General features: G+C 39.8%; 1 protein-coding gene across 2 annotated transcripts; it reads left to right on the forward strand.

Moving 5' to 3' along the window:
• LOC100706822 (NGFI-A-binding protein 1) lies at positions 1 to 24,491 on the forward strand. Of its 2 annotated transcripts, XM_005452314.4 has the most exons (9): positions 2 to 161; positions 455 to 545; positions 8,246 to 9,048; positions 9,133 to 9,266; positions 9,539 to 9,590; positions 11,720 to 11,839; positions 14,621 to 14,792; positions 20,387 to 20,539; positions 20,769 to 24,491. In XM_005452314.4, the coding sequence occupies exons 3-9, from the start codon at positions 8,248 to 8,250 to the stop codon at positions 20,843 to 20,845; spliced, it is 1,509 nt and encodes a 502-aa protein (XP_005452371.1). In that variant the 5' UTR covers positions 2 to 161; positions 455 to 545; positions 8,246 to 8,247; the 3' UTR covers positions 20,846 to 24,491. The 2 variants fall into 2 exon arrangements, with proteins under 2 accessions (XP_003446624.1, XP_005452371.1); XM_003446576.5 differs by having other exon boundaries at positions 1 to 545.
• Positions 24,492 to 25,606: the final 1,115 nt, after the last annotated feature.

A 25,606-nucleotide genomic window follows, 5' to 3' on the forward strand; every position in this document is an offset into this window, starting at 1 on the left:
AAGGGGGAGTGGAGAGACGCTGGGAGAGGACTCAAACACTCACTCACATACACTCACACACACACACACACGCATTCATCATCCTCGCACATACACACACACTCACACACACTCACACACACTTTGGAGGAGGAAGAAGACGCACCGAAAGACGCACGAAGGTCAGCGGCTTTTTTACTCATATTCTGCGGTTTTTTCCCCTCCTTTCTCTTAACGGCAGTCGAGAGAGAAAAGTTTCCAGAAACAGAGAGGAGAGGAGTGTGGCTCGGTCTGAGCACGCAAACACAAGCAGGCGCGCTTCTTTTTGTCTGTGTGCGCCTTGGAGATAATTCTTGTCTTTATTCGTCTTTTGAATTTAGATTTTTTTTTTTCCTCTCTTTTGAATTTTACGCACTTCGCTGCTGCTGCGGGACCTCTCCTTTGCGGGTTTCTTTGTGCGCAAATTGACACTCAGGAGGGGTAGTGTGAAAAAGAAGAAGGAGAAGGAGAAAGGGAAGAAGAGGAACCGGACCAGGGCGGACCAGAGGGGGGCAAAAACTCACCAGGTAGGCTCAATTAAAGACGATTTGACCGTGCATGTAACCTGCTGCTGCTAATAATAATAATGGTGATTGGAAATGTTTTGCAAAGACACATTTTATGTTTTTTATTTTTCATTTTCTTGGAAATGCTTGCAAACATGACTGAATGTGCTTTAAAGTCGGGTTAAAAATTCTATGTGGGTCGTAAAAACAGCTCTAAAGTCATTTTTACGCGCTGTAGCAAAACTATGTGTCTGTGTTATAACACTGTAGGGATAATAATATCCACATGAGCGGGAGGTAAACACAAACCAAAGCGCCATTCCATTAGAAACCGTTTATTTATTTTTTAAAAAGGGGATGGGAATGCCTCTAAATATACATTTATATCCAAATTTCTAGCATCCTATGCAGGGTGGGTTGGTTTGCGGAGAGTGTCGTTGTGAACTCGTCACGGACAAGTTGCTACAGGAATATTTGAGGAAAGAGCGAGAGGATCTCCGATGTATTGTGCGTCATTTTGTGCCGTTTTTAGCTGCTTCATCACTGGAGCGAATGCCGGGTTTGAGTGGCTTTTTTTCACAAAGGGTTGGAGTAACATCCCAGACAGTCTGGCAGATGAGCTGATGGTTTCCAGGCCGCTCGGGTGATGATATCAAACAGTAGTTCTGGGAATTTCCTCCTGAATCACAGTGAAATCAAAGGATTTCTCAGCTTACTGAGGGAGGACTGCTGCTGCTGCTGCTTCTGCGTGGCACTTCACCTGGAAATCCACTCATCATGAATGCGTGTATGTGTGTTTTGTGTGTGTGCCATTGTGCCAGCGCACGCCTCGTTTCTCCAGGTGAAAAGCTCCAACTGGCAAAACTCGCTTTTGTGGAGCAGGACTTCACTTAAGATTCTGCCATTCACACACGCTCACAGCATTCATCATCCTCGCACACACAGACGCTCACACACATATACGCCTGCTGTGATAAAACTAGAGTAAGATGGCTGGGAGTGTTTCTGCAGATGGTTGGAAGAACTGACAACAAGTGGAACTGAAGTGGAGTGAATGAATTCAGGATTTCTATTTGTAGGCACACCGCAGTGTAGATGGACAGATTACCCAGATTACCTGCTGCTGCTGAATACACTTATTGAACAAGAAAACTCCTCTAATCCTTTCATTGTTAGTTCATCTGGTGGTTATTCTCTTTTTCTGAAAGGAGGCATGCTTGGTATTCATTTTACTATCTTACATCACCGAGAAAACCCCAAAGAAATCATCCTATACTGTTCAACTTTTCCAGCTTTTGCTGCATTTAAGTCACAGCAGCTTAATGCCAAGGAACAGATAAATAAAACACCAAAGTATATGATGATCTAGCAGGGTTGGGCCTTTTCACAGTCAATTTTATTTATGTTTTGCCACTTTTTCCAACCTATCAGTCTAATAATGAAGCATCTGCGGGGCTAAGATGTGGTAAATGCCCGTCTTCGGCTGGCGAGTGCCTCCTGAGCATCTGAAGGAGGATGAGTGGTTTTATCATGAATACTAAAATGCTAGGAGAGGCGTTCGTGTTCATCAGAAAATGAAACTTAATTTATATGTTAGTTATGTGGGGTGCGCAACATGCTTAATAGCAGTAGACCTGAAAAATGATAACAATAATGAGTTTATCCTCAAATATTCCATTTCCTAAACCAACATTTAGAAATAAGCATGTGTATGTGGGGGTTAATGGGGTCAATTCTAAAGGCTCAAAATGTGGGTTCATTCTGCCCCAAAAACATAACGATCATATCAGAAATACGTAGACGTGCAAATAGAGGCTATTTTCAGAAGTAAGTGAGCCCATGAAATAGGTTAGCCAAACACAGGGAGACCTTTACTCAACAAAGTGACCTCACCACATGAGAGCAGCTCAGCCTATATACTTGTGAAGTAAATTATTTTAAATGCAAAAAAGGGGGGAACCCATGGGAACAATGCCCCAAGCCCTCAAAACTCGAGACAGCCCCTAATAAATCTGATGTTGCTAGCCATTTCTGGGTAAAAACGCTCCTTCAGGAGGAATCCTAGAGGTCTCTTCCTGTTAAAAGGGAGTTTTTCCTCCCCACTGTCGCCAAGTGCTTACTCATAGGGGGTTGTCTGATTCTTGGAGTTTCTCTCTGTTATTGTAGGGTCTTTAGCTTACAACTGTTGGTAAGACTTGGCTCTAAAATTGACTTAACTTGAATTGAAATTGACAAACATTGAAGCACTTAGAGTTAAATGAGCAGTGTGGCTGTTTTTAGTGGGCATACAGTAAAGTTTAACGTCCATGCATGCAAACAAACATAGAAAGCTAAATACCAGCAATGTTTTCAGGGGTAAGTCAACATGATGTTCTACCTGGTGGATGGCTACAGAGGTATGGTTAGGCTAATATAAGCACAGATAGATGTAGGACAAGGGTTAAATTGTTAAATTCCCAGTTCATAGCCTAGAGCACGTCTGAGATTATCCATTTGCAACTGGAGGTTCATCATTAATCAGTTGCTGCATGGTTTCAGATTAATCAATTTGAAAAAGTCTTGAGCAGAACAGAGAGGCCGACATTTACTAAAAACACATTAAAAAACTGGTACATGTATCAACAAATAACATGCGGACAGCGGGATGTTGCTACAGTGTTTCTTCTGGCCTAATGCCTGATTGGTTGGTCACAGTCACATGGTGAGAATTTGCTCCTCAGAAAGCTTTGCTTTAGGCCAAGTGGGCAGTGCTACACAACTGTAATCACATTACAGTTACTAATCAAACAGTTATGGTAAGTTCCTCAGTTAAATGCATGAGAGGCAGATAGAAAAAAAGCCGTCGAACATGCCGTTTTCCCTAGACGAACTCCCAAACCAAGCAGCCAGAGCTTTATTTTCAAAAGTACGTCACGCAGCATCGTAGCCGCCCTTTTCTGCTTGTACCTCCTTCTATCATAGAATCACTAAGGTGCTCTTCGGGCTGGTTTTCGGCTTTGTGTTCAGGAGCAGGATGTAAGCTAGTCTTTAGCCTAGTTAGCTGATGGCACATTTCCAAAGAAGACATAAAAGAAGGAACTGGGAATGAATAACTTCAGAGATGAGTCTACGATTATGGTTGGGTTTTGTTTTGGGAAAAGAAATTGGATGTTGTTACCTTTCAGTTAAAGTCTCTTTGAGAGGACTTTCTATTTTCCAGAAAGGCAAATATTGGCTCACTGAACACTAACCCTAGATGGGTCACCTGGGTGACCTAGTAGATTTTACAAGATAAAAATGGAAAGTAATGTGTAAAACCAAACTCTTTTGTTTTTTTTTAAAGTAGCGCCATCGGACAGTCTGCCAACTTGTTTGTGGGAGCAACGGGCAGTTTTTTCAGGGTTTTTATTCAAGATCCGGGCTAGGATCCCCAATCTATAAAGGCTTTTTAAAGAAGCTAATAATAACCTGATAGTAGGATGATTTTGAGACTGAGTTTGTGCACACAGACTGTTCACCTGTTTGCAGCCAAATCCTGTTTTAATAGAAGTCAGACTACAGGCGGAAACCAGAAAACTTCCAGAAGCAAAAATCCCTCGCCTACAGATTCACACGCAGACGAGCAAAAGCTCTGAAGCGTCTGCAGGTTCAGAGCTGAATGAGCCAAATTATTCTAAAAATCTCAGGTTTTTATTGCACCTTTTCTCAGAGTACTAAATAATAACATTTAAAGAAAGAAAGAAACATCTTTATTCCAAGAATTAAATCAAATGTTGTGTGCGAGCTGCCAAATCAGGATGTTTTGAATCATAAATGAACCAAATCCTTAAGATCAGTCATTTTTGCTGTTTTCATAAGATAAGAAGCTTGTGTAAGCGCTAAAACAGAAGCTCAAGAGTTCTTTGTGAACTCGAGCTTCATTTAGTTTCAGTTTTTGTCACATTTTATTCACATTGAGCTTAAATAAACAAACCTTTTGTCATTGAAAGACTGGAAACAGTCACGTTTTCGTGTGAAATTTTACTCTTGCTTTGACACAGTGATTTTTTTTTGCCGCGTCATTACTTTCTGTTAAAGCCACCGTAGTTGTAAGGAAAGGCTAACGTAAACCCTTGAGGTGACATAAATGGAAAGCGAGCGCACTGAGAAGTTGTGCTCGACAAGCCTTTCTCGAGTTTCACATCGCACGTTATATCCACATTTTTTAAAAGTTTTATAGTGAATGTGATGCAGACCTGTGAACTTTAATTACCTGTTATTACCGCCCGTAATCGTTCCTCCTTTCCCAACTGTAACTCCAGGAAAGTCTATTTTTATTTTTTGGTTAAATGGAGAGATTTCTACAACCAGAAAGCACATTGACCTGTTTGTAGCTGGAAGAAGCAAGAAAAAAAAGTCTAGTCTAGACATGTTTACAGGTTTGCTGAGGGACACTGTTATTATTCAGTTGGTCATTTGTGTAGATGCTTCAAAAGTTGTTATCCTAAGCAGAATTTGTGAGTTTAAGGTAAGGACGTGGAGAACAAGTTTAAAAAGTTGGCTGATTCTGTTTTGTTTTTTTGAATTAATTTTTTTTTTTCATTTATTGGGTTGTTTGCCTAAAACTCGTTTTTATAGAAGGAAACTGAGTTAGAGGAGCTCTTCTGGAGGTCACCTTGAGTCCCAGTGATCTCTGATATCTGTGTAGACTGAATAAATCCATGTATTTTAAAGAGGATGGTTTCAGTTTTTTGTCTTAGGCAGCTTTTGTCTTTCTCCCTGCTCACTCGACGCCTGCCTGCCTGGCTCCCTGGGCTGAAGCTCTCAGAGCCTATTCTGGGCGAGGCGAGCCCACCACCTACACATCCTGCAGGGGTGGAGAGAGGCATGTGGTCCTCCCAGTAACCCAGGCTCGCTGACTGCCACTCCTCTGTTAGCTGTAGGCCTCCGCAGGGCCTCACATGCACACAGGGAGAGTTGAAAAACAAGGCAGTTTCTGAGCTTCTCTCCTGCTTTCTCTGAGTTTGAGATGGCAAATGACAAGATTCGATCATTTCTTTAAAATTAAAGGCCAAGCAAGGTCACCGTCAAAGGATGGCGAGTGGGCCCGCAGAAGACGTTTATTCACAGGGATCCACAGATGTTTGTAGACCCACATTTAGAGCTAAAACAGCAATTTAAAAATACCAAATTTTTTGTAAGTTTTATTACTGTAATAACAAGTTTGAGAACAGAGTTTGCAAAGTGCTTTGGCAGGCGAGCTCAGAGGGCAAATTAGAATAGAAGGGTGCAACAAAAAACAACTAAAGTTAAGAAAAAGTTGGTTTTTTTAATAAAAAACTAAAAAAACAAGAACCTAAAATGTCAGTAATAAATAACAATAAAAGATTAAAATAACAGTAAAATAAAAAAAACACTAAACAGACAGTAAAATAACAACGTCACTTAAACAGCCCTGTAAAAATGTGTTTTAACACTTACACAGTTATGTGCACAATTCCTGTTTTCCCAGTTTTTAAAGCTATATCCGTGTGATTTATAGCTTTCAGACGGAGAAAACAAAGCACCTTGGTGTGTATATATGTGTATACACAAGAAAGCAAAGGGCATGACAGGATTGTAATTGTTGCATTATTTATTGCAATAAATAATGCAATGCAGTAAATAGTTTGTTGCAACGTACATATTTCTTGTACCTTCCCAGTGCAGATATTGTATGCTGGATGGGCAGGTTGTAGCAACCTACCTGTGATGTGTCTGATTTAGTAGTATGCTAGAAGATACTGTTAGACCATATCCAGGTATGATCACCAACATGTGCACCGCGTTTTCTCTACGCTCATTTGATCAAGTTCAAATTTCCTCCACGCACTGGAGTTAAATCTTAGATGTCTTCCAGTAAAAATTTCTATCTATCTACATGTATTGTATGAATGCTACATACAAGAGTTATCTGCTCGTGCATGGGTCTGTAGATTCAAGTCTCCACTTTGGAGCAGGAGAAGGACTCACCTGAGGATCGGAGGCTGAAAACAGCCAAAATTTCTCCCAGAATTTTAATTGTAAACCACACAGGGATCGAATAGAGAGAATCCAGGATTGGGTTGATGCAGTGCTATCAACTAAAACCAATAATAATGTTCATTCAAGCAAAATATGGCACAGAAGCTCGACGATATTTGGAAGAAAAAAAACACTTAATGAGCTGCCTACGCACCTGCATCTGCTGTTAATTATGATTTTACCTTGTTTTTGATTGTGTTTTGGATGTTTAGTAAGTAAGTTTCAGTTGTAGGTTTTAGTAGTTTTACTGGATTACTGTTGTTCATAATTATTATTTCACTTAATTTCTGCCCTTTTCTTTGGTTTTAACTTTTACTTCTTTATTTGAGACACTTGGATCGACGTAGGTTAGTTAAAGCAGGGCAAAGCAAAAACTGTTTGTGGTTTCTGGCGGAAAAGTGGAGGCAGATTTCACCTATCCACGCACCTGTGGACTCCTGATAAACAGGAACCCTGCACATGCCAAGGATAAAAAGTGCAGTCCAAATATAATTCCTGTGCATTGTTCTTAGAAATGTGTCTCCATGTCGGCTCACAGCAGCTAATTCAGATGAGCAATGGAGCCTTCAGTGAAGACAGTAAAAACTGCATATTTATTTTTACAACTTTTCTTTTTTTCATCTTCACATTCTTCAGCTGTGAAGATTCAAGTGACAAACTTGACTTCTGTTTTTTGTCTCCAGGGTCAAAAGCCCTCATGCTCTCTTTTCAGTTTTAGTGTCTGCTCATTGAGAGAAACTCACATGTTACTTCTTTGTTGAGATTGACTGCTGATGATCTTAACAAAGCACTGAGTTAGTGTCATGTGAGCGCTTCGTTTTTTCCCCTTTCTGTTTTCTTCTTAAAGGGCAAATTGGTGTTTCTCACCATTTGGCACTCAGCAGGAGGATTTCAGTCAGAACGTGACTGATTTGACATTTCTACATCTGAAGCGTTTCAACAATTCGATCTTAAAGAAGTACCACAATCTGTTATTGTTAGCTTATGGATTTAAATTTAAGGAAGATTGTTTCCTTGTACGGAAGTCTAAAATTGCCAAAAGTAAAAATAAATGGGGGGTTTGTATTTCAGTGAATATTTACAGTTTTCAACAACAATCGGAGAATGCTTTTAAAACTAAACAAACAAATAAAGCAGAAAAAACAAAAATTATTGACTGTAAAATTGTAGGGTGTAGCTTTAGCTTATTATACCCACACATTTTACAGAGTATAATCTAAATGGAGGCAATTTTATAACTAAATTTCACCAGAAACAAAAAAGAAAGAAAATATTAATTTGTATTATGCCTCTGTTTATATATTATTTTTCAATATTTGTTTTTCTATTGTTTTTTATTTCTTTTTATTTATTTCTTTTTAATTTTGACAGTGTCAGTTCTCCATACTACTGAACCAATTAGTAATAATATGTAAATAATACAGTATAAAAATCATCACAAATAACATATTTAATTGCTGATATTTATTTATTATTATTTGGATCAATGCCTCTATCGTTATTATTTTTGCAATATTTATGTAGCACCTTCAACTTTGGGGGGGGGGTAAATTTGGCACTTTTGGCCCTCCATACAGCTTTCCACTATATTAATAGGTTCATGGTATTTTTTTTTTTCACATCAAAATCTCAAGTGTGTCTGTTTGTTAGCTTAGCTTAGCGTCTGAGTGACCTTTGGCCTTCTGTTTGCCCTCTCTTAGGTATGGCGGCGGTGTTGCCGAGAACCCTGGGTGAGCTGCAGCTCTACAGGATCCTGCAGCGGGCAAACCTGCTCTACTACTACGAGGCCTTCATCCAGCAGGGCGGTGATGACGTGCAGCAGCTCTGCGAGGCCGGCGAGGAGGAGTTCTTGGAGATCATGGCCCTCGTCGGCATGGCCAGCAAGCCGCTGCACGTGCGCCGCCTGCAGAAGGCACTGCGAGACTGGGTCACCAACCCCGCCATCTTTAACCAGCCCCTCACCTCACTGCCCGTGTGCAGCATCCCCGTGTACAAACTGCCCGAAGGCTCGCCCACGCTGCTCAGCGCTCAGGACCGCGCAAGCACCGCCAGCGTCAAGATGCCCAAAGCCATCGCCGCCGCCTGCTCTGACCCGGGGAAGCTGGATGTGGCGAGAGACAAAGTGTCGGCCGGATCACCCCTGCAGGGCAGCAGCGAGGTGAGGTTCTGGTCGGGCCACAGCAACGATAGCGAGCACAGCCTGTCTCCGTCAGACCTCGGCTCCCCGTCTTCGCCCAGAGAGGCTTTAGAAGCTCTGGACGCAGCCGCCGTGCAGTCGGTCATGGAGTGTGTGGACAGAATGGCGCCCGGACTCCCAAAGGCGGACCTGGCTGAGGTTAAAGAGCAGCTGAAGAACAACAAGAAGCTGGGAAAGATGATTGGACACATCTTTGAAATGAGCGATGATGATCCGCGAAGGGAAGAGGAGATCCGCAAGTACAGCGCCATCTATGGACGCTTTGACTCCAAGAGGAGGGACGGCAAGCACCTGACGCTTCACGAGGTGGGTGAACGCACATTTGTCTGGTTAATGTTGTCCTCTGGGGGTCTTCCTGTGTAACCTGATCTGTACGTGCGTGTCCCACAGCTGACGGTGAATGAGGCGGCAGCGCAGCTCTGCATGAGGGACATGGCTCTGTTGACACGCCGTGACGAGCTGTTCGGACTCGCCCGGCAGATTTCCAGGGAGGTCACCTACAAATACACCTACCGCACCAGCAAGTAAGAGCCACTTTCCTTACTGAAGCCGACTTCAGATTTAAGTTGTTTGGTTTTAAAGCTAAAATGAGCCGACAGATTTTGGACTACACATGTGACCACCTGTCTAAGCCCATCATGAATCACGTGTCCACATTTCTTGGCGTTTGTGATGCTTTCATTTTTAAAAAGCTTTCCCCAGATAAATTGTCAGCTCTGTGAATTCTTGGCATAAAAACTGGATGTCAGCGGTCGGAAGGGAACTGACATGTGTGCATTTTGACTTTTCTCTGCAGGTCTCGCTGTGGAGACCGAGACGAGCCGTCACCTAAAAGAATTAAAACAGAGGTAAGGTCAGATTTTTGTCAATTTGCGTCTTGATTTCAACATTTGTCGAATATTTTTGGACTTTACTGAGATGTCTCTATTTCCTTTAAACTATCAAGAGACTGTCCTTACTCTGGACTGTTCCTCCAAGCTAAAAAAGCTTCTCCCACTCTCCATGGTGTTTATTAGTTTTCCTTGTTCGATTATAAAATTTACTGATACCCAAAAATCACTATCTTACATCATTGTAATATTTAAAAGGTGCTTCATACTGTAACATAAACACCCTAAAATATTACAGAAGAACCAGAAAGAACCACAGCTATCACATAATCCAATATTAGCAGCACTTGGTGACTGTGGGGAGGAAGAACCACCCTTTAACAGGAAGAGGCAATGAGAACTTCAGGAAAGAGCTCATTTTTTTGTTGGAATAAAAGGTTTTAACTTTTTTTGTCCTAACTGATTGCAACCTGAATATATTTGGGGTTTTGGACAGTTTCTGGAGCCCTCAGGGGTTGTCTTCTACCAAACTGTCATTTTAAAATGAGAAAATAATCCCTAACTTACTTGATCTTGATGATGGATGTTACAGAAATGTTTCCTATTCATTAAATTCACCATTTATTTGAAAACATGATGACCGGAACTGTCTTGCTCGCTAATTTCCAGTATTTAAAATGTGTGAAATGTAAAGACGTGGCCAGATGGCAGCTGGAGCTCCTCTGCGAGACTTTTTCAGGAACGTTAAGGGCGAATCAGCATCACCATTGAATAGAGTACAAAGGACTCTCAGTGCTCCTCTCCTGACACTGTTGACTGAGAGAGTTGTCTTTGAATAGCTCCTCTCAGCATGTAGACCCCTGATCGAAAACATGTGGCGGACGCACACTCAGCTGGGACCTCTGAGCTGCAGATAAGCCGACACCTGCTCACAAAAACTACTCTGAGCTCTTAAAGATGGGGGAATTTCTGCAGAAATCCACAGTGAGGAAAAACTCCCTCGAGTCTGTTAATAAACAAATCAAAGGAAATTGTATTGTATAAGTTTTGATAAAACGCAATAACCGAAATAGGTAGCAAGAAATAGCAGCAATACTAGTTCTTCTTTTAAATAAATAAGCTTTATTAGTTTGTTAATAATTAGTTTTTAAATCGTAACATGAAAGAAAATATTTGCAATTATTTATATGTTAACAAAATAAGTTCAAACTAATTAATAGCAGAGTAAAACTGCTTCTTAGCAACTTTAATAATTTTAATAAAATCAGCCTCCAGAAATGATATTGTTTTCTTATTTTAATTGTTTAATTGTTCTTTTCTTTTAAAATGTTCTCTATATTGCCTGGAGTTATTATCATTTTTTTTAATCATTTTTCATCATTTTTAAATACCAGAACAAGCCTTGAACAGCGTCAGTGTATTTTGTGCAAATTTAACCTCTAAAAATTCTTAGAAAACTGTCTTTGACCTGCTGCTCTGTTGCTCTGCTGTATTCAGTTTCATGTGCTCAGTGAAGGGTGAAACATAAAACTAACCGTTAAATGTTATTTAAAAAATATCAGCCACACATTGGATGTCAGTTAAAAAAAACAGCTTTGTGCTTTGAAAATATTCCGCTAGGGTTGCTTTGCATGAACCACAGTTTAAAATAATCCATCTTTATATCATACTGAGCCTCTGTGCAGCCCCATGGCGTAAAACATGTTGATTTAGCTCCTCCGCCTTCAAGCCAACTTTCTTTTGATTGGCTACCTCTCCCAAACAGAAGGTTTAAAAAGCAGGTGGGTGGAGCATACAAGGAAATTCCCTCTTACTGACATCATAAAGACCCATGAGTAGAAAAAACTGTTTGGAACAGCTTTTAAAGAGCCTTTGGCTCATGGGGATTACCTGCACATACACTGACCTCATTATACTCTACCTGTGTGAAGATTTGCTGGTGACTGACACTTCAGCAAGATGTTAGCTGTCAGTTGCAGGGTTGGGATTTGTAGTTTCATACTAAAACACCATATTTTCTTGACTACTGAGAGAAACTCCATTTCTTCTTGGCTCTGAGAACCAACCAGAACCTTCAAATGAATCTTAAAGAAACAATAAAATGAAAACCCAAGACATGTATACGTGTTTGTCTGTCACACCAACAGGAGAACTTCTTCGACATCCAGGAGGCGCTGCAGGCCATCCACATGCGACAGGAGATGCTGAGGGAGCAGCTGGCGTGCGCCAAGTCGAAAGGAGAGGAAACCGTTGGACGAAATCTGCAGGTAGCCGAAACAAACACTCGCCGTCTCAATTCCAGAGAAGCAGCTGTTATTTTTAAGACTAAAGAGTTTATAAAAAGTGGCTAAATCTACTGCAGTGGTGATCATTCAGAAAGGCTGTTTCCTAAGAGCAGACGTCACCACTTTGTATTTATTTTCCTCATCTGGGTGTCGTTTGAGGTTGATCGCCCAGAGTTGTCTTATTGGAACGTCTGTCGTTCCTCACCATGTCGCCAGATGTTTGAGGCAGTCCTAGTTAGACTCTTCACTGGTTTTCGCGCTGCTGTTGCTGTTGCTGTTCATAATTAGAGCCGGAGTGTAGGAGGACCGCTTTATGATCACTCATTAGCCAGAACATTTCAGCTCCTGCTCCCTGTGTGAACACGTGTGGCCTAATGTATATGTACTCCAGCTGATCACTCAGTGTTTGTTACACCCATCAAGCTGATGTGATTTCCACAAACGGCATTCAGGAGAAGAAGAGATTTCACGGCTGCGTTCGCGCTGCGGGCCCCTCTGAACCGCTGCTCGTCTCTCCGCGCATGGACGTGTCCTGCAGTAATTTAAAGTGACAGAGACGTGCCGACTGACAGCAACCACGCAGCGCTGTTGTTTGTCAGCCTTCACTTCGCTGAAGAAGCTCATTTAAGGCGGTCATTTTCCCGCTTTGTAAATTCAAGCTCTTTCCCCGGGTTGGTTTAATGCACCCAGGTAGCAAATGCAGGGGGCAAAAGTTCACCCTGAGTCAGGTTGAGCTCAGGTCACTCAGATTTAGGTCAAACCTCAAAGTAGTTCAGAGATATCTCACATGCTGTTTACCTTACAGGTCTGAAACCTCACACAAGGGTGGCTGACAGGATTAAAAAAGGATCTAGAAATCTTCATCGTGCTTCATAGTCATCCTCTAGTTATTATCAATTATAAATGAAGCAAAAAAAACAACAACAGTGAGGCAGAGAGACATTTGCATTGATTTACATTAGGCTATGTTTAGTTTTAGCTCACATGCTGCTCCTTTGCCCTTCAATAAACAGTATTTTTTTTTTTACATCAGAAAGCGTTTTCTCTGTTTTCTACTTAACCTGCATGTTAAATAAGTACAATATCAGAAACTAGAAGTTAATAATTTTGAAATTAGGACACTGCATTTCTCAAAAAGAATAAAATTCAGCAAAAATCGGTGGATTTTAAATGATTTATTCATATGTATCAGTTATTCTGTGTATGAAGGTAAAACCGGTTTAACCTCAGATGCTTCTTCGTGCTCTCACAGCTTATTTAGCAATTATATGCAGAGGTGTAGCTAAAGAGGGGGAGCTGGGGTGGCCTTGGTGCCCACCTATAATTATACCAGAGCAGCCATGTGTGGAAGTTACAGCGATTGTAGGAGGTGTTGATTCTCTTTTTAGGAAAAGCTGTGTTGTCCTCCTCACAAAATATAACAAATGTCAAGTCACATAATAATATGCAATGAAAGCTAATTTACAACAACAACAAAAAAAACTTTTTTAAGTTGAGAAGAATAAATGAGTCCATTTTGCCTGTCGTTCCCGACTTCTTATGTGTGAGATGTTTTCTTAACTTCTACCACTCAGCAAACTAAAACACTGGGTTAGCTCGCCGTTAAATCTCATGCTTTAGGCGAGCCGCCATATTGTTAGAGGGCAGCGACGTCTCCTGATGCACGTTTATGAAGGCAGTAAGTTTATCCACGACTAAATAGTTTTAACTGGTTTGTTTTTTATTTCCCACGGAGCCTCCCCACCTCCACCGACTGGTTTTGTGCCTGGAGAAAATCCTGGAAATGCCCGTGTGTGTGAGACCATGACCTTTTCCCCAACGATCTGAGTGTCACTGTATTTACTTGAGTCATTATTTCTGTAGTTGGTATTAGCAATAACTGAAGGTCAAATTTATAGTGAAAAATTCCTGCCATTATGCATTAACTCCTACTTTAGTGAAGGTTTAGACTTAAACTGATACTTCGATTATATTTTAAAATGTAAAAAGGCTAATTATGTTTAATTATGAAAGGTCTAAAATTTAAGAATGAGGCCCAAATCTATTGGATTTAACACTGTTTCTTTTTTGTTTTAGAGATTACTTGTAATCCTAATCCAACAGTTACATGTAATTTGCATTTATAATTTCCTTTATTTCTTAAAGGTGCATTGAATTCCTCTTGTGTTTATTTTACAACATTGGAACAAAGTCCACATTGTGGTTGGTACTTGATTAAAAGTTTCTTTGAAGATTTTTAAACCAAGAACTGGATTTAAATTTGTTTGTTCTCACGTTCAAGGTTGTCTTCACGTGCACCTTTGGACCATACTAGTTTCTATTTTTACCTTTTAAAGACCATAAGTCCAGTAAAGCTCAGGATCCACTTTTTTATCTACTTATAATGTCTCAGCAGACCCATTTATCGCAGTCTTACTGAGAGTCCACAGATGAAAGTCACATCTTTATATAAAAGCTTGTGTTTTGTAACATCTAGCATAGGGGTCTCCAGCTTCAGTCCTCGAGAGCTACTGTCCTGCAGCTTTTAGATGCATCCTTGTTCCAACACACCTGAATCACATGAATGGCTTGTTACCAGGCCTTTTCCAAACTTGATGGCATGCTGAAGAGGTAATTCAACCATTGATTCAGCTGTGTTGGAGTAGGGACAGTAGTAGGGCAGTACCTCTCGAGGACTGGAGTTGGAGACCCCTGATCAAGAGACTGCAGAAGATGTTTTTACCCACAGTTCATATCTGACTGCTGTTTCTTTGTGTCCACCAGATGCAGTTGGAGCGTCTGCTGGCGAGGCAGATGGAGATCCTGCAGGATGCCGCTGTCCAGGAACGACTCCAGGCTCTGGACTGGAGGATCCCCCCCGCTGCCTTAAAGTACCTCAACAATGCACAGAACACCAACGGAAACGCAGCCGTCGACGCCAGCAGAGACAGCCAAGGTAGGGCGGCCGTTAACAGAGGCGTGTTTCACCCCCGCTGTTGTATGTACTATTACAAAAACATAAGGAATGAATTCAAATATGACGTGGAAATGAAGCTACATTTTAAAAAGGGATGAAGATAAAAACCACCCACGGCCCTCATGAAATCCCGCCATCTTTGATGCGTATCAGTGGAAACCTGAACTTACCAAAACAACATTTCTGGTCGCAACAGGCACACCTCCTCAGTATGAAGTCATACTTGTCAGTACAGCAGATAACACACAACTAAAATTACACAACAAAAGAATTTAAAAAGGTGGAGTCTTTTCAAATTTTTATGATGCCTTGCTTTGGTTTGTGCAAAGAGAAAATACTTTTGACTCCAAACCAGTCAATCCAACGCTTAAGGTGTGATCATAAAGTCAAAGGACTCTGGCATTTAAATGTTTATGTGAAGTTTACCAAACATTTCTCTTGAAGCACATTATTATCTAGTAATAAATCTCCCAGGACATGTGCGAAAGACGATCTTTCCTCACTGTGATTAACTTTGTAGGTTCCTGACTGAATAATGAAGTTAAATGCAACTCTGAAAGCAAATTGAAACTCAGGAATATTAAAAAAAAGCCCCAAACTGCTTCCAGTAAACCATAAATCTGTTTTTCTGTCACATATTAGCAGAAGAAAAGCTTTTTTTATGCAAAACTGCCCATGACTGCTTCCGCAAAAGCATAAATCTCCACTCTGGTTTGTTGCAGTATTTTCAGCACCTTTTGCTAGTTGTTGTTGGTCTTAATCACAGTTGGAAGCAAAAGGAGTATATCTCAGAGTAACTAAACTTTGACCTGATTGTTTTTACCCCTTGCCATTCACTGGAAATGTTCATTTTTTAATCTATGGCTGCATCCACTAAAAGAAGATCCAGCCAAAAACAAACCTTTAATATAAAAACACCCAGAACTGCTTCCAGAAAATGAAAAACTCTATATTTGTTAGGCTTTTTCAAGTATTTTTAGTATCTTTTGTTGGTCGTGGCTGGCTCACTGGTGCCCCCTGTGTCTAATCAAGAGAAAACACCTAGTGTTAGCTCCAGGCTTGAGCCACATTGTTGGTCAGAAGCTCAAAGGGAAGCAAACGGACTGTATCTAACCCTAATACGCTTGATTTGACCTGGTCTTTTTTCCTGTGTAGCTTCCTTGGTAGTTTATATGTTTAGTGTATGATAATCTCCAATAAATGGAGACTATGCTGGGCATTTTTTCTGTCAATGAGGTAAAAAATATAATTTAATAATATAATAACAGTTTAATAACATTTAAAGGCACTAACATCTGTTTTTAGCAAAACCTAAGCCTCATATTTGTTTGGCTTGTTCGAGTCTTTTTAGATTCTTGCGTGACTGTTATAGTTGGCTCAATGTTGCCCCCTGTGTAGCACCCAGCAGGTCTTTCCTTGGTAATTTTAATATTTTCGTTTTGAAACATAACTGAACAAAAATTGCCTGGCTAATTTTCAGATTTTTAAAACTGATATTAGTGTAGTTATGCTCTTATCAACTCTGCATGGATCAGCTGTTGTGTTTGTTGCGATCCAAGCACATGCTTACCCTAAGTTGCGCAGGGCCCTCTGGTGGACAAACTATGCAAAATCAACACTCAAAAAATGGTTTAAGTGGGTTTCTCTCGTCACGTCTTTTTATATTTTTAAAATTTCTAGTCATATATTAGTAATTAGCTAATATCGCCCTACCTATAAATCAGTCCGTTTTTTTTATTAAATATATTTTTGGCCTTGAACCCGGGCCGGCCGCACTCAGCCATATTGCATGTGGTCGTCTGCTCAACACACTGAGCTAAACTGGCGCCCAGTCAGTTTTTTGTGATTAATGAGCAGAAATCAAAAATCTTGAGTCTAGAAAAAAAAATATCCCTTTTTTTGGCTTGTCTAAGCATTATTAGCATCTTTTCTTGTTTTTGTGTTTTTGTTTTAGTGACTCACTGCTGCCCCCTGTGTCCAGTCAAGAGAAAACACCCAGCTGGGGTTTTGTTTTTGAGCCAAATCTTTGCTCTTTGTTGGTCTTTAAGCTGAATAGGAGACCGACATTCTTGGAGTGCACCAAGTAATTTGCAGATCAGACATACTTCATGTCATAAATGCCACAGGATGCGTGGATGGAAACAACACCTATAGGTGCTGATTTTCCACACCCGGCCGCCGTGGCAGCTGTCACCTTTTATTTTGTATTTTTTCTTCATCTCCATTTGCTCCCACTCCGACTTCTCAAACAGAGACGTTGGGGGGGGGAAGAGAGGGGAAAAAAAGATGCATCATTATTCAGGATCTTACTTCTCCTCCGGGCCTCATCTCATTTTTATCCTTTTCCTCCCTCACCCACTCCCGACAGCTCATTATATCGCTGTTCCCACAAATCCCACAATGCACCTGTAATTATCACGCCCACGCCTGTTTACCTCCAGCCAGTTGCCTGGAGGGGGGCGTCTCTATCTCTCTCTCGCTGTTTACTTCTCTCTCTCTCTCCTCCCCCTCTTCTTCACTGCTCTCCTTTCTTTTTTTCTGCTTCTTCTTCTTCCCCCCTTCTGTCATTTATTTCTTCTCCTGCAGGTTTCCTTTTTATTCTCTCTTTCACTGCCCCTTTATGTTTTATTCCACTGGGATAAAACCCTGAAATTTAACAACAAACTGCTCAGTAGAAGCACCTCTCCTTTTGCATTTTTTAAAATTAAAAACAATAAGAAATGTTGAGTGTTAAATCTGGAAATTTTAAACAGCGTGGATGCTGAGATAGTTTTTAAAAAGTTGGCTTTCGATAAAAGAGTTGATTTATCTGTAGAAGCTTAAAGATTAAATCATGGGGTACATGCAGCGTCCATCCTGGCTTTCCATCATTTGAGATTTGACTGCAGCTCTTTTAATTTCATCATCTTCCTACACAATAATTTAATGGCACCCAGCTCCTTACATTTCCATAAGAGCAATGGATGAGGACTCACATATATAGGAGACTTGTATGGCCAATAAGGCAAGTCTGTTTCACCTAATTTGAAAAAAAGAAAGAAAATAACTGCTGTTTCTGAACGTTTGAGCTAAAGCATCTGGATATTTTCAGATATTTTGCCGATTTTCTGGAAGGTTAGATGAAACATGGCATCCTTGCAAAGTCAGTCTACAAGCAACACTTGGAGCAGCTGCTGGTCTGCGAAATATACCTTTATTTTTCTAGCAGAACTAAAATGACCAAAACTAGGAAGTCTGTATGTCATGTCATGTTATAATGGCAGACCTCATTATAAGGTTATAATTAACCTCAGTCTACTGCATATTTATTTGGTAATCAAACAGTGATGTTATATTAATCGATTAGTTAATTTTAGTAAATTACTTTGTTAGAGTCACTGCATTACGCTGTTTGTACAAACTCAGCATTGTACAAATAGTGTATAAAGTACATTTGGTTGCTTAACAAAGCTTTTATTGTGAAACATTTTAGGAAACATGCATTCATTTTCTTAACAGCTTATTTAATTTGGGGTCTCATGATCAGGGGGTACAGCCGTCACAGGCCGGGAGGTGGACATCCTCAACATGCTGAGGAAATAAATGTCAGACTTACTTTTATCTTTTAAGAAACATGACAAAAAGAGAGAGAAAAGACACATAGAGAAGTGAGGAAGACGATCAGACAGGCAGAGATGGAGATTTATGATGATGAACATTTGATGATCCTGTCAGGTAGCTTACAGTTTACTGTAATGTACTGTGATTACATCAAACACCACTGTTTATAATGTCTCTGGATAAACTATTTAAACCTGAATATGTTAGTTGTAATAGCAAATGTATTATTTTACACACTATGTGTGACACTGCCTTAAAAATGAAAGTGAAAAGCTGCAGTGTCACTGTCCTCTAAGTTTATTTAGTGCCTTTTTTATGCAGTCATCGGAGATTACACAGACAGTGTAAACACTTCATATGAAGTCCAGTTGAACAGGCTCAGACAGAAGTCAATCTTTTCGATGCCTGGCCTACCTTCTTCTTATTAAGGCTCATCTACTCTCCAAAGGGAAGAAAAGGACCTTTATATTTACTTCAGCATAATTCCATAATTTTAGCCCAACAACAGAACTCTATCTCCTTTTTTGGCATTTTGAAATTAGAAATATATTTACTCGACTGCATTGAGAAAAAAACAGCTTGTATATGCAGTCCTGGCAGTCCTGCTGCTTTGAACATAATATAGATGTAGATGTACGTTAGTAATGCACAAGGCTCTTTTTTTATAAAGTTTTTGGAATTTATTGTTGTTTTGAAGATCTCCCCTGGAAAAAGTATATGGACACTTTAGCAAGAAGGAAATATGTGAAAGGCCGTATCTTTTAGTACAGCACATATTGTGTGATTAAAAGCTGCACTATTAGCAAATAGCTACAAAAATGACAAACAGTCATCTGGCTCTAATGTCACATTTCTTTGTATTCTGTGTAAAATTAATACCTTATACATGATAAAACAACAGCAAAACGATCCCAAGACAGGAGGCTAATGTGCATATAAACAACTAAATAACAGCTGCATTGGGCACGAGCAGTCGAATGTGGCGGAAAATACTGTCACAGCTTCCCCTCATCCACCCTTTTCTCCTCCGTCTTTGTTTCTTTTTTGTCTCTCAGAGGGAATAAAAGGCAAACATGAGGGATCAGCAGCTTAACACACACACAAACACACTCATTTTGTTGCTACTGGGAATATTGAACATGTAAAACAAAGCCGGTGTTACATCAAACATCTGGGCTGATGTTGACTTCTATCCCAGTGGATTTACTTTAGCTTAATCTCAGAGATAGTAGGTGAAATTTCATTTTGTACTGGGCTGTTACTTACTGAATATTTTTTATGTCACTAGTGGTTTTTATTCCCTTCCCTTCCCTGGAAAAGCTCACAGTTGTCAGTTTTCCTTATAAAATGCAGTATATGTAAGATTTTGTTTTTGTTTTAAAACATTTAAACCGATAAAAAACTATACGTTAAAAGTACTTTTGGAAAATAATTATTTAAAAATAGTTCCAAAATGAATCTTCCAAAATAACCTAAAGCTATCAACATTATGTAAAGAAACAAACACCTTATGTCCAAAACATCTATGTATTGTGCTGAAGAAATATCAACTGAAGTTGAACTAGGGGTGGGTTGTACTTTAATACCAGTTGTGCCACAACATGGTGCAGTGAGGCAGTGTTTAGTTTATTTAGCCTGTCAGCAAACACTGAGTTTACCGACTCAGTTGCTACTTTCATGTCTAATTTAATAAAACATTTCAATTTGGAAATCATTGTTCTAATTAGAGTAAAAACTAAACATATAGTGTCTTCTGGTTCTCTGGAAAATCCACTGTCTCTAAATATTGTCACTTCTGGCTCCTAAAAACCAAAAACAGCTGAAATTCCTGGTGAACAGGGCAGTTACAAAACACAGTTTAAGGTACTTTAAAGGTTCTTTAGCTCAGTTTTCTTTAAGGAACAGATTGGCAAAGCTAACTGTATTCAAGATGTAAAATCTGAGTTTTTGCCTTTATTTTTTATTTTTTCTAGATGAACGACCAATCAACTTGCGGGTGGTAAGTCAGAACATGCAGGAAGGCGACCTCCCATTGGGCAAGCAGCTAGCCAATGAACTGAAGCGTCATCACAACCACAACAACAGCAACAACAGCAACACAGATGAGACCAAAACACCAGCAACAGGTTAGTAAAGGCGACTAACCTGAAATGATATTCATACAAAAAATGTAATGATTTTTCAAATGAGCAGGAAGTTAAAAGGCTGTGCCTTACTCAAAGACACTTTGGACAAGATTTAAGCTCATGAAAGGGTACATTTTTCACCAACAGATGTGTTTTAGAATAACTACTCTGCAGGCCTTGTTTATTATTATAAAGCTCTTTGCTGATGACATTCTCCTTTTTCCTTCAGAAAATGGAACGTCACAGCGGGCGTCCACGAACGCAGAGAAGAAGACCATCAAGTCAGAGCCAGAAGACTCCACATAGTGCCTCCCGCCTCACCATTCGACCCCCCCTTAGTACCCCGCCCCACTTCATTCTACTCACACTTGACAGTATGCAGTTACTATCCATCAATAGATACTAAGCAAGCACAGCCACAGTAGAGCCTTAACAACCAATGTTGCCTCATGAATAGCATTTATTTTTCTTTGATTTAGTATGTTTGTTTCTTTGTTTTCAAAGGTATCTGCCAAAGCACCTAAAGAGCATTTTGAGAAGTTCTTCAGTGCTCTCTGGTCTTTGTCTGTTGATTAGTTGTACACATTAGATGTACCTGTAATTCAAGAGTAATCTGTTGCAGACATTTGTGTCCTCTTTACCTCTGCCTTGGTGTTGGTTTTCCTGCTTTTTTTGGACAGCCAGAGTGCAGGCTGTGATGCTGGGGCTGAATCTTAACTCACGTGTAGATTCAGAGATGGGGAAAAAAGCTAATTTCTAGAGGAAATTTTGCCATGGTGCTTTAAGTTTAGCTTCTTGATAACACTTTATATTTCCCAAATTTGAAAGAGGACATCATCAGATTTGGCATTTATTTACAAAATATTTAACAAACACGTTTTTGATAACTTTCTATAGTATAAATGAATTGGAAAAGACATTCATGGTCCCCAGAGGACGAATCTCAGGCCTTGTTCAGACTGCTAGTTCAAATCTGTTCAGAATTTGGAAAATAAAAACTCATGAAATGTGATTATTCCAAACAGAACCACACCCCATTTGGAGGTGCCTTAAAATGAGTGATTTAAGTAGACTTTCAAAAGCTAATTTTGGGCTAATCTCACCTCATTGTTGGTGACGCTTTATAAAAGTAATATTTAAAGGCGATGATATCTGTGCCAAAACTCAGGATAAATAGCTAAATATTTTATGTGTCATGTCTGAGTATTTCATTCAGTATATGTAGGAATGGGAATTTCAATGAGTCAGTCAGTTACCTACTTTGGTCAATATCTCTGGACTAGCATCAAATTTGGACATTTATACTCCCCAGAGGATGAATCAGGGGGCACATCTATACAGCTAGTTCAGTTTTAGGACATTTGCCGTTTAGTTTTTAGAAAGTCTGACTAGCAACAAGAGAAGAAAAAAAGAAGAAACACCACGCTTCTCTTCAGCCGCCAGATCTATGTTCCTGCCCTCACCTATGTTCTGGTGAGGGCAGAAGGAGCTCAATCAATTGGGGGAAGCTCAGAGTAGCGAAAAGAGCCAATTGATCCGATTCATTTGACCTGGATAGCTCTTGGACTTCTCCTAGGTAAAGTGTTTTAGGCACGTCCTCCTGGAATGAAGCCCTGGGTTAGACCCAGGTCATGCTGAAGAGATTTTATCTCTTGACATTTGCAGCGAAAGTTGCCAGTAAGATTCCTCGTGTGGATACTCTGGTCACTCACAGTGTAATACTTGAGCAGAATCTGTGCTAATACTAGTCAAGTGCTATGGAGGACCTGGTGGAGAGCTCCCAAGTAAATTATCTGTTTGTACTTTGGCATGGAGGCATCACCACTTGTAGCTAAAGTCATTACCTGATCTGATTTGTCTGCAGTCTGAATAAAGTCAAAAAAGCTCTATAACAAGGAGATAAAGTAGCACAAAATTTGAGACAAACGTTTTTGTTGTTCATGAGATAAATTACACTTAGTCAGTTCCTTCCCATCACGTTCAGCTGCTTTTGTATTTAGTGCTTTTTAGCAAAATGGTGGCTTAATGTCACTGTGACCACTTTAGTTGCTAATACCAGCATTTAGCTCAAAGCAACACACATACAGGATGTCTCTAAATCAGTGTAATACTAAACAGAAGTTAACAAGACATCCATAAACCTTCTGTCTAAAAATGACCAAACTTGAAAACATATAAATATTTATTGTAAAATATGTTAAAGTAGCATTTTAAGATAAATGTGATAAAGGTAGATTTTTTTTGATGTCTTTAGAAGCAAAGCTTAACTTTTGAGATTAACAAGAAGCTTTTTTTTAATGTATTTATTTTTTATTTTAGCTGCGTGTAGCTTGTGTCATCTTCTGAGCCTCCGTCACTCTCCCAATCCTAACGTAGGTGTCTGCATACTGTAACTTGAAACAAAGGTGTAAGTACTGTAGGGAGACTGAGTTAAGATACAGCCCCTGTAGCAGTTCCTATTTTTTTATTGTGTTTTTCATTTTTTTATCGTTCACTTCAAATAGGGAAACAGGCGAGGTGGGATTAATCCTCCCTGCCTCGCTCTTGTCTTGTGTATATTTATGGGATGGGAGGTAATTTAAAAAGAGGATGTACAAGAGCTGTTGTGGAGTAGCACCAGGGGACCTCTGTCATCCGTCTTGGCAGAATGGCTGGGCTGGCATGCCGGAGGCCGAGCTAATTGGTTCATTTCACTTTGTAATTTAGCAAAACACTGCTGTTGAACCAAAACCACGCATCTGCAAACAGGGAGTATTTCAGGAATAAAAAGATGCCTGTGAGGTTTTTTAGAACAGATCCAACAAGCTCCCAGCAGCCCCACGGGTAAAGGAAATTTTTCTGAAGACAGAATTAAAATCTTGCAGGTTTGCAGGTTTTGTTTTTTAATTTTAATTTCAACAGCAGCTGGGGGAAAAAAGGAAAACTCCTGTTTGCCGCTGCTGTGCGTGGAGCAGCAGCCTGGGTCTGTAAATAGTATCGTGATAACAAATAGTGCTAGCCTAATCTCTCAAACCAGGGTTTTTCCTTTGTCGAGTGTAACTCTGCTGTAGATTTTTGGTGTCAATACAGTGTTTATGTATGTAAAGCAAAAACATTTAAAAACAAAGAAAAAGAAATCTTTTAAGTGTCACTGAGGAAAAAAAATACAACCACGTGAACGTGTCTGGTATATAAAAAACATGCTTTACATGATGATAATGTTGTTAGCCTTAGCTCTTAACAGTGTTTAATCCACCTGTGATGGCCATCGGTGCATATTTCAGATGTGTTTTTGCTGTTTAGAGGTAGATACATAACAATTAAGTGTTCGCTGTGTTTTTTACGTGTTCGCCACATTGTGTAAATACGTCTGTTTGGTCCGAGATGATGATGATGATGATGATGATGACGTCCAGACAGTTTTTGGTCAGACTCTTACTCTGTCCCCTTCTGCAGATAGTTTTAGTCTCACTCGGCGTAACGACAGGCCAATGCAATATTTATGTAAGTAATAAGTCTATTTGCATTTATATGGATTCATCTTTTTGTGCTCAGTAACTGTATGTCTGTCATCAGGGTGGGAAATGTTTGTGTTGTCTCACTTTTAGTGCACAGAGCACCATGTTTGTATTTAAAGACATTCTCTTTTCACAAAAACTCCATGAGGTGGTTTTGTTTTAACTAGCAAAGACTTGGGCTTGTAAAAAAAATATATATATATATATATATATATATATATCGTTGGGGAATTTTTTGTTTTGTTTTGTTTTTTTCCCAGCCCGATCAGCTCAAACACTGGCCTGGTTGGCGTGACTGTCGCATGTCTGAGCTGCCGTCTCACTGATCACCCTTCTCCTCACTGTTTATTGTAAAGTGATAGATTAGGCTTCACCTAGTTATGCACCTGTTTTTTAAACACTAATATATTTTATTTGTTATACAGCACATAAACATTAAACTTTATTTTTTTGAACTCTATTGTGTGGCGAGTTCTGTGATCAATGTCGTCCAAATCCGGTTTGAACCTGCTCGTGAAAGGTATGCCTGCATCTGTGGGATGGTCATGGGACTTCATTATTATAACTGATCGTCTGCCCATTTGCCAGAGACTTGATGAATTCCCTTGAAAAAAACAGGTGTTGGCCCAAAACTTGAGCTTATTGTCAGCCATAATACTCAAAATATATCAGAATGTCTCCGTTATTTGTTGCGCCTGAAAAACTGCTGACCTTTAAAATTAAATAAAATTTTAACTGTTATTTTTGAAAGGTTCTTATTGTTTATTGCAGTGTTCGAAAATAGTTTGAAAGGTTCTAAAATTAGTTCAAGGTAACAGCTTCCATGTGTTGCGTTGAAGCGATATCAACTTGTTAAAAAAGGGCCAGGCTGCAATTTCATGTAATGCCACTCAGAACCACAAGGCGGTGCAGTGAGTCACGGGGTCAGCACCAGAGCAACTCACTTTGGTTCTTTCATTTAAATAAAAACATAAAAGAACAAGAACAACAAAAAATAGTAGAGATGAATGCTGCCACTTTTATATCCGTCACCAGCCTTTCAAGAGTCCTGCCGCCCACTTAAAAACCCCAAAATCCCATGGGCCCCACCAAATCTTCACCACCTAACAGGGAGTCCTGGCCTACACTTTTGGAATCACTGCACTAAGCTACTGTTTATCCAATTATTAATTTGAGCTTGGGTACTACAGTGCAGTCGATTTTGACTTTTTAACACTTTCATTACCAAATCGTATCACTTGGTTTGATATTTTTAGTTCCAAAAGTGCATCAGAATTCAGCTGAGGGAGCACAGTGACCTGTTTGGCCGGTCCATAACGAGTAACTCATTAAGAACACGTCCTTATTTATAACCGCAGACCCTCTTGAGTAAATGTGGAGTAGCTGAAAAGAAATATTAAAAGTTTAAAGGAGCACACATCTGAAGCACTCAATAATGGCAAAATGCTGGCCCCTGGTGGTGAAAAGGTTAGTAGGGTAATGACAAACAGTACCTTTAACCTGCATTCTTTCTAATGGCCAGCAGGGGGCCACTCCTCTGTAAGTCTGATTGCATAGAAGTCGATGATAA

This window comes from Oreochromis niloticus, linkage group LG23 (genome assembly GCF_001858045.2).
Source record: "Oreochromis niloticus isolate F11D_XX linkage group LG23, O_niloticus_UMD_NMBU, whole genome shotgun sequence".
Classification (NCBI taxonomy): Eukaryota; Metazoa; Chordata; class Actinopteri; order Cichliformes; family Cichlidae; genus Oreochromis; species Oreochromis niloticus.

Excerpts from the sequence above, each read along its gene's own strand:
- LOC100706822 (XM_003446576.5), top strand. The coding sequence starts at position 8,248 with ATGGCGGCGGTGTTGCCGAGAACCCTGGGTGAGCTGCAGCTCTACAGG. Across the intron at positions 9,267-9,538 it reads TACACCTACCGCACCAGCAA|GTCTCGCTGTGGAGACCGAG; the intron begins GTAAGAGCCACT and ends TTTTCTCTGCAG. Across the intron at positions 9,591-11,719 it reads CTAAAAGAATTAAAACAGAG|GAGAACTTCTTCGACATCCA; the intron begins GTAAGGTCAGAT and ends TCACACCAACAG.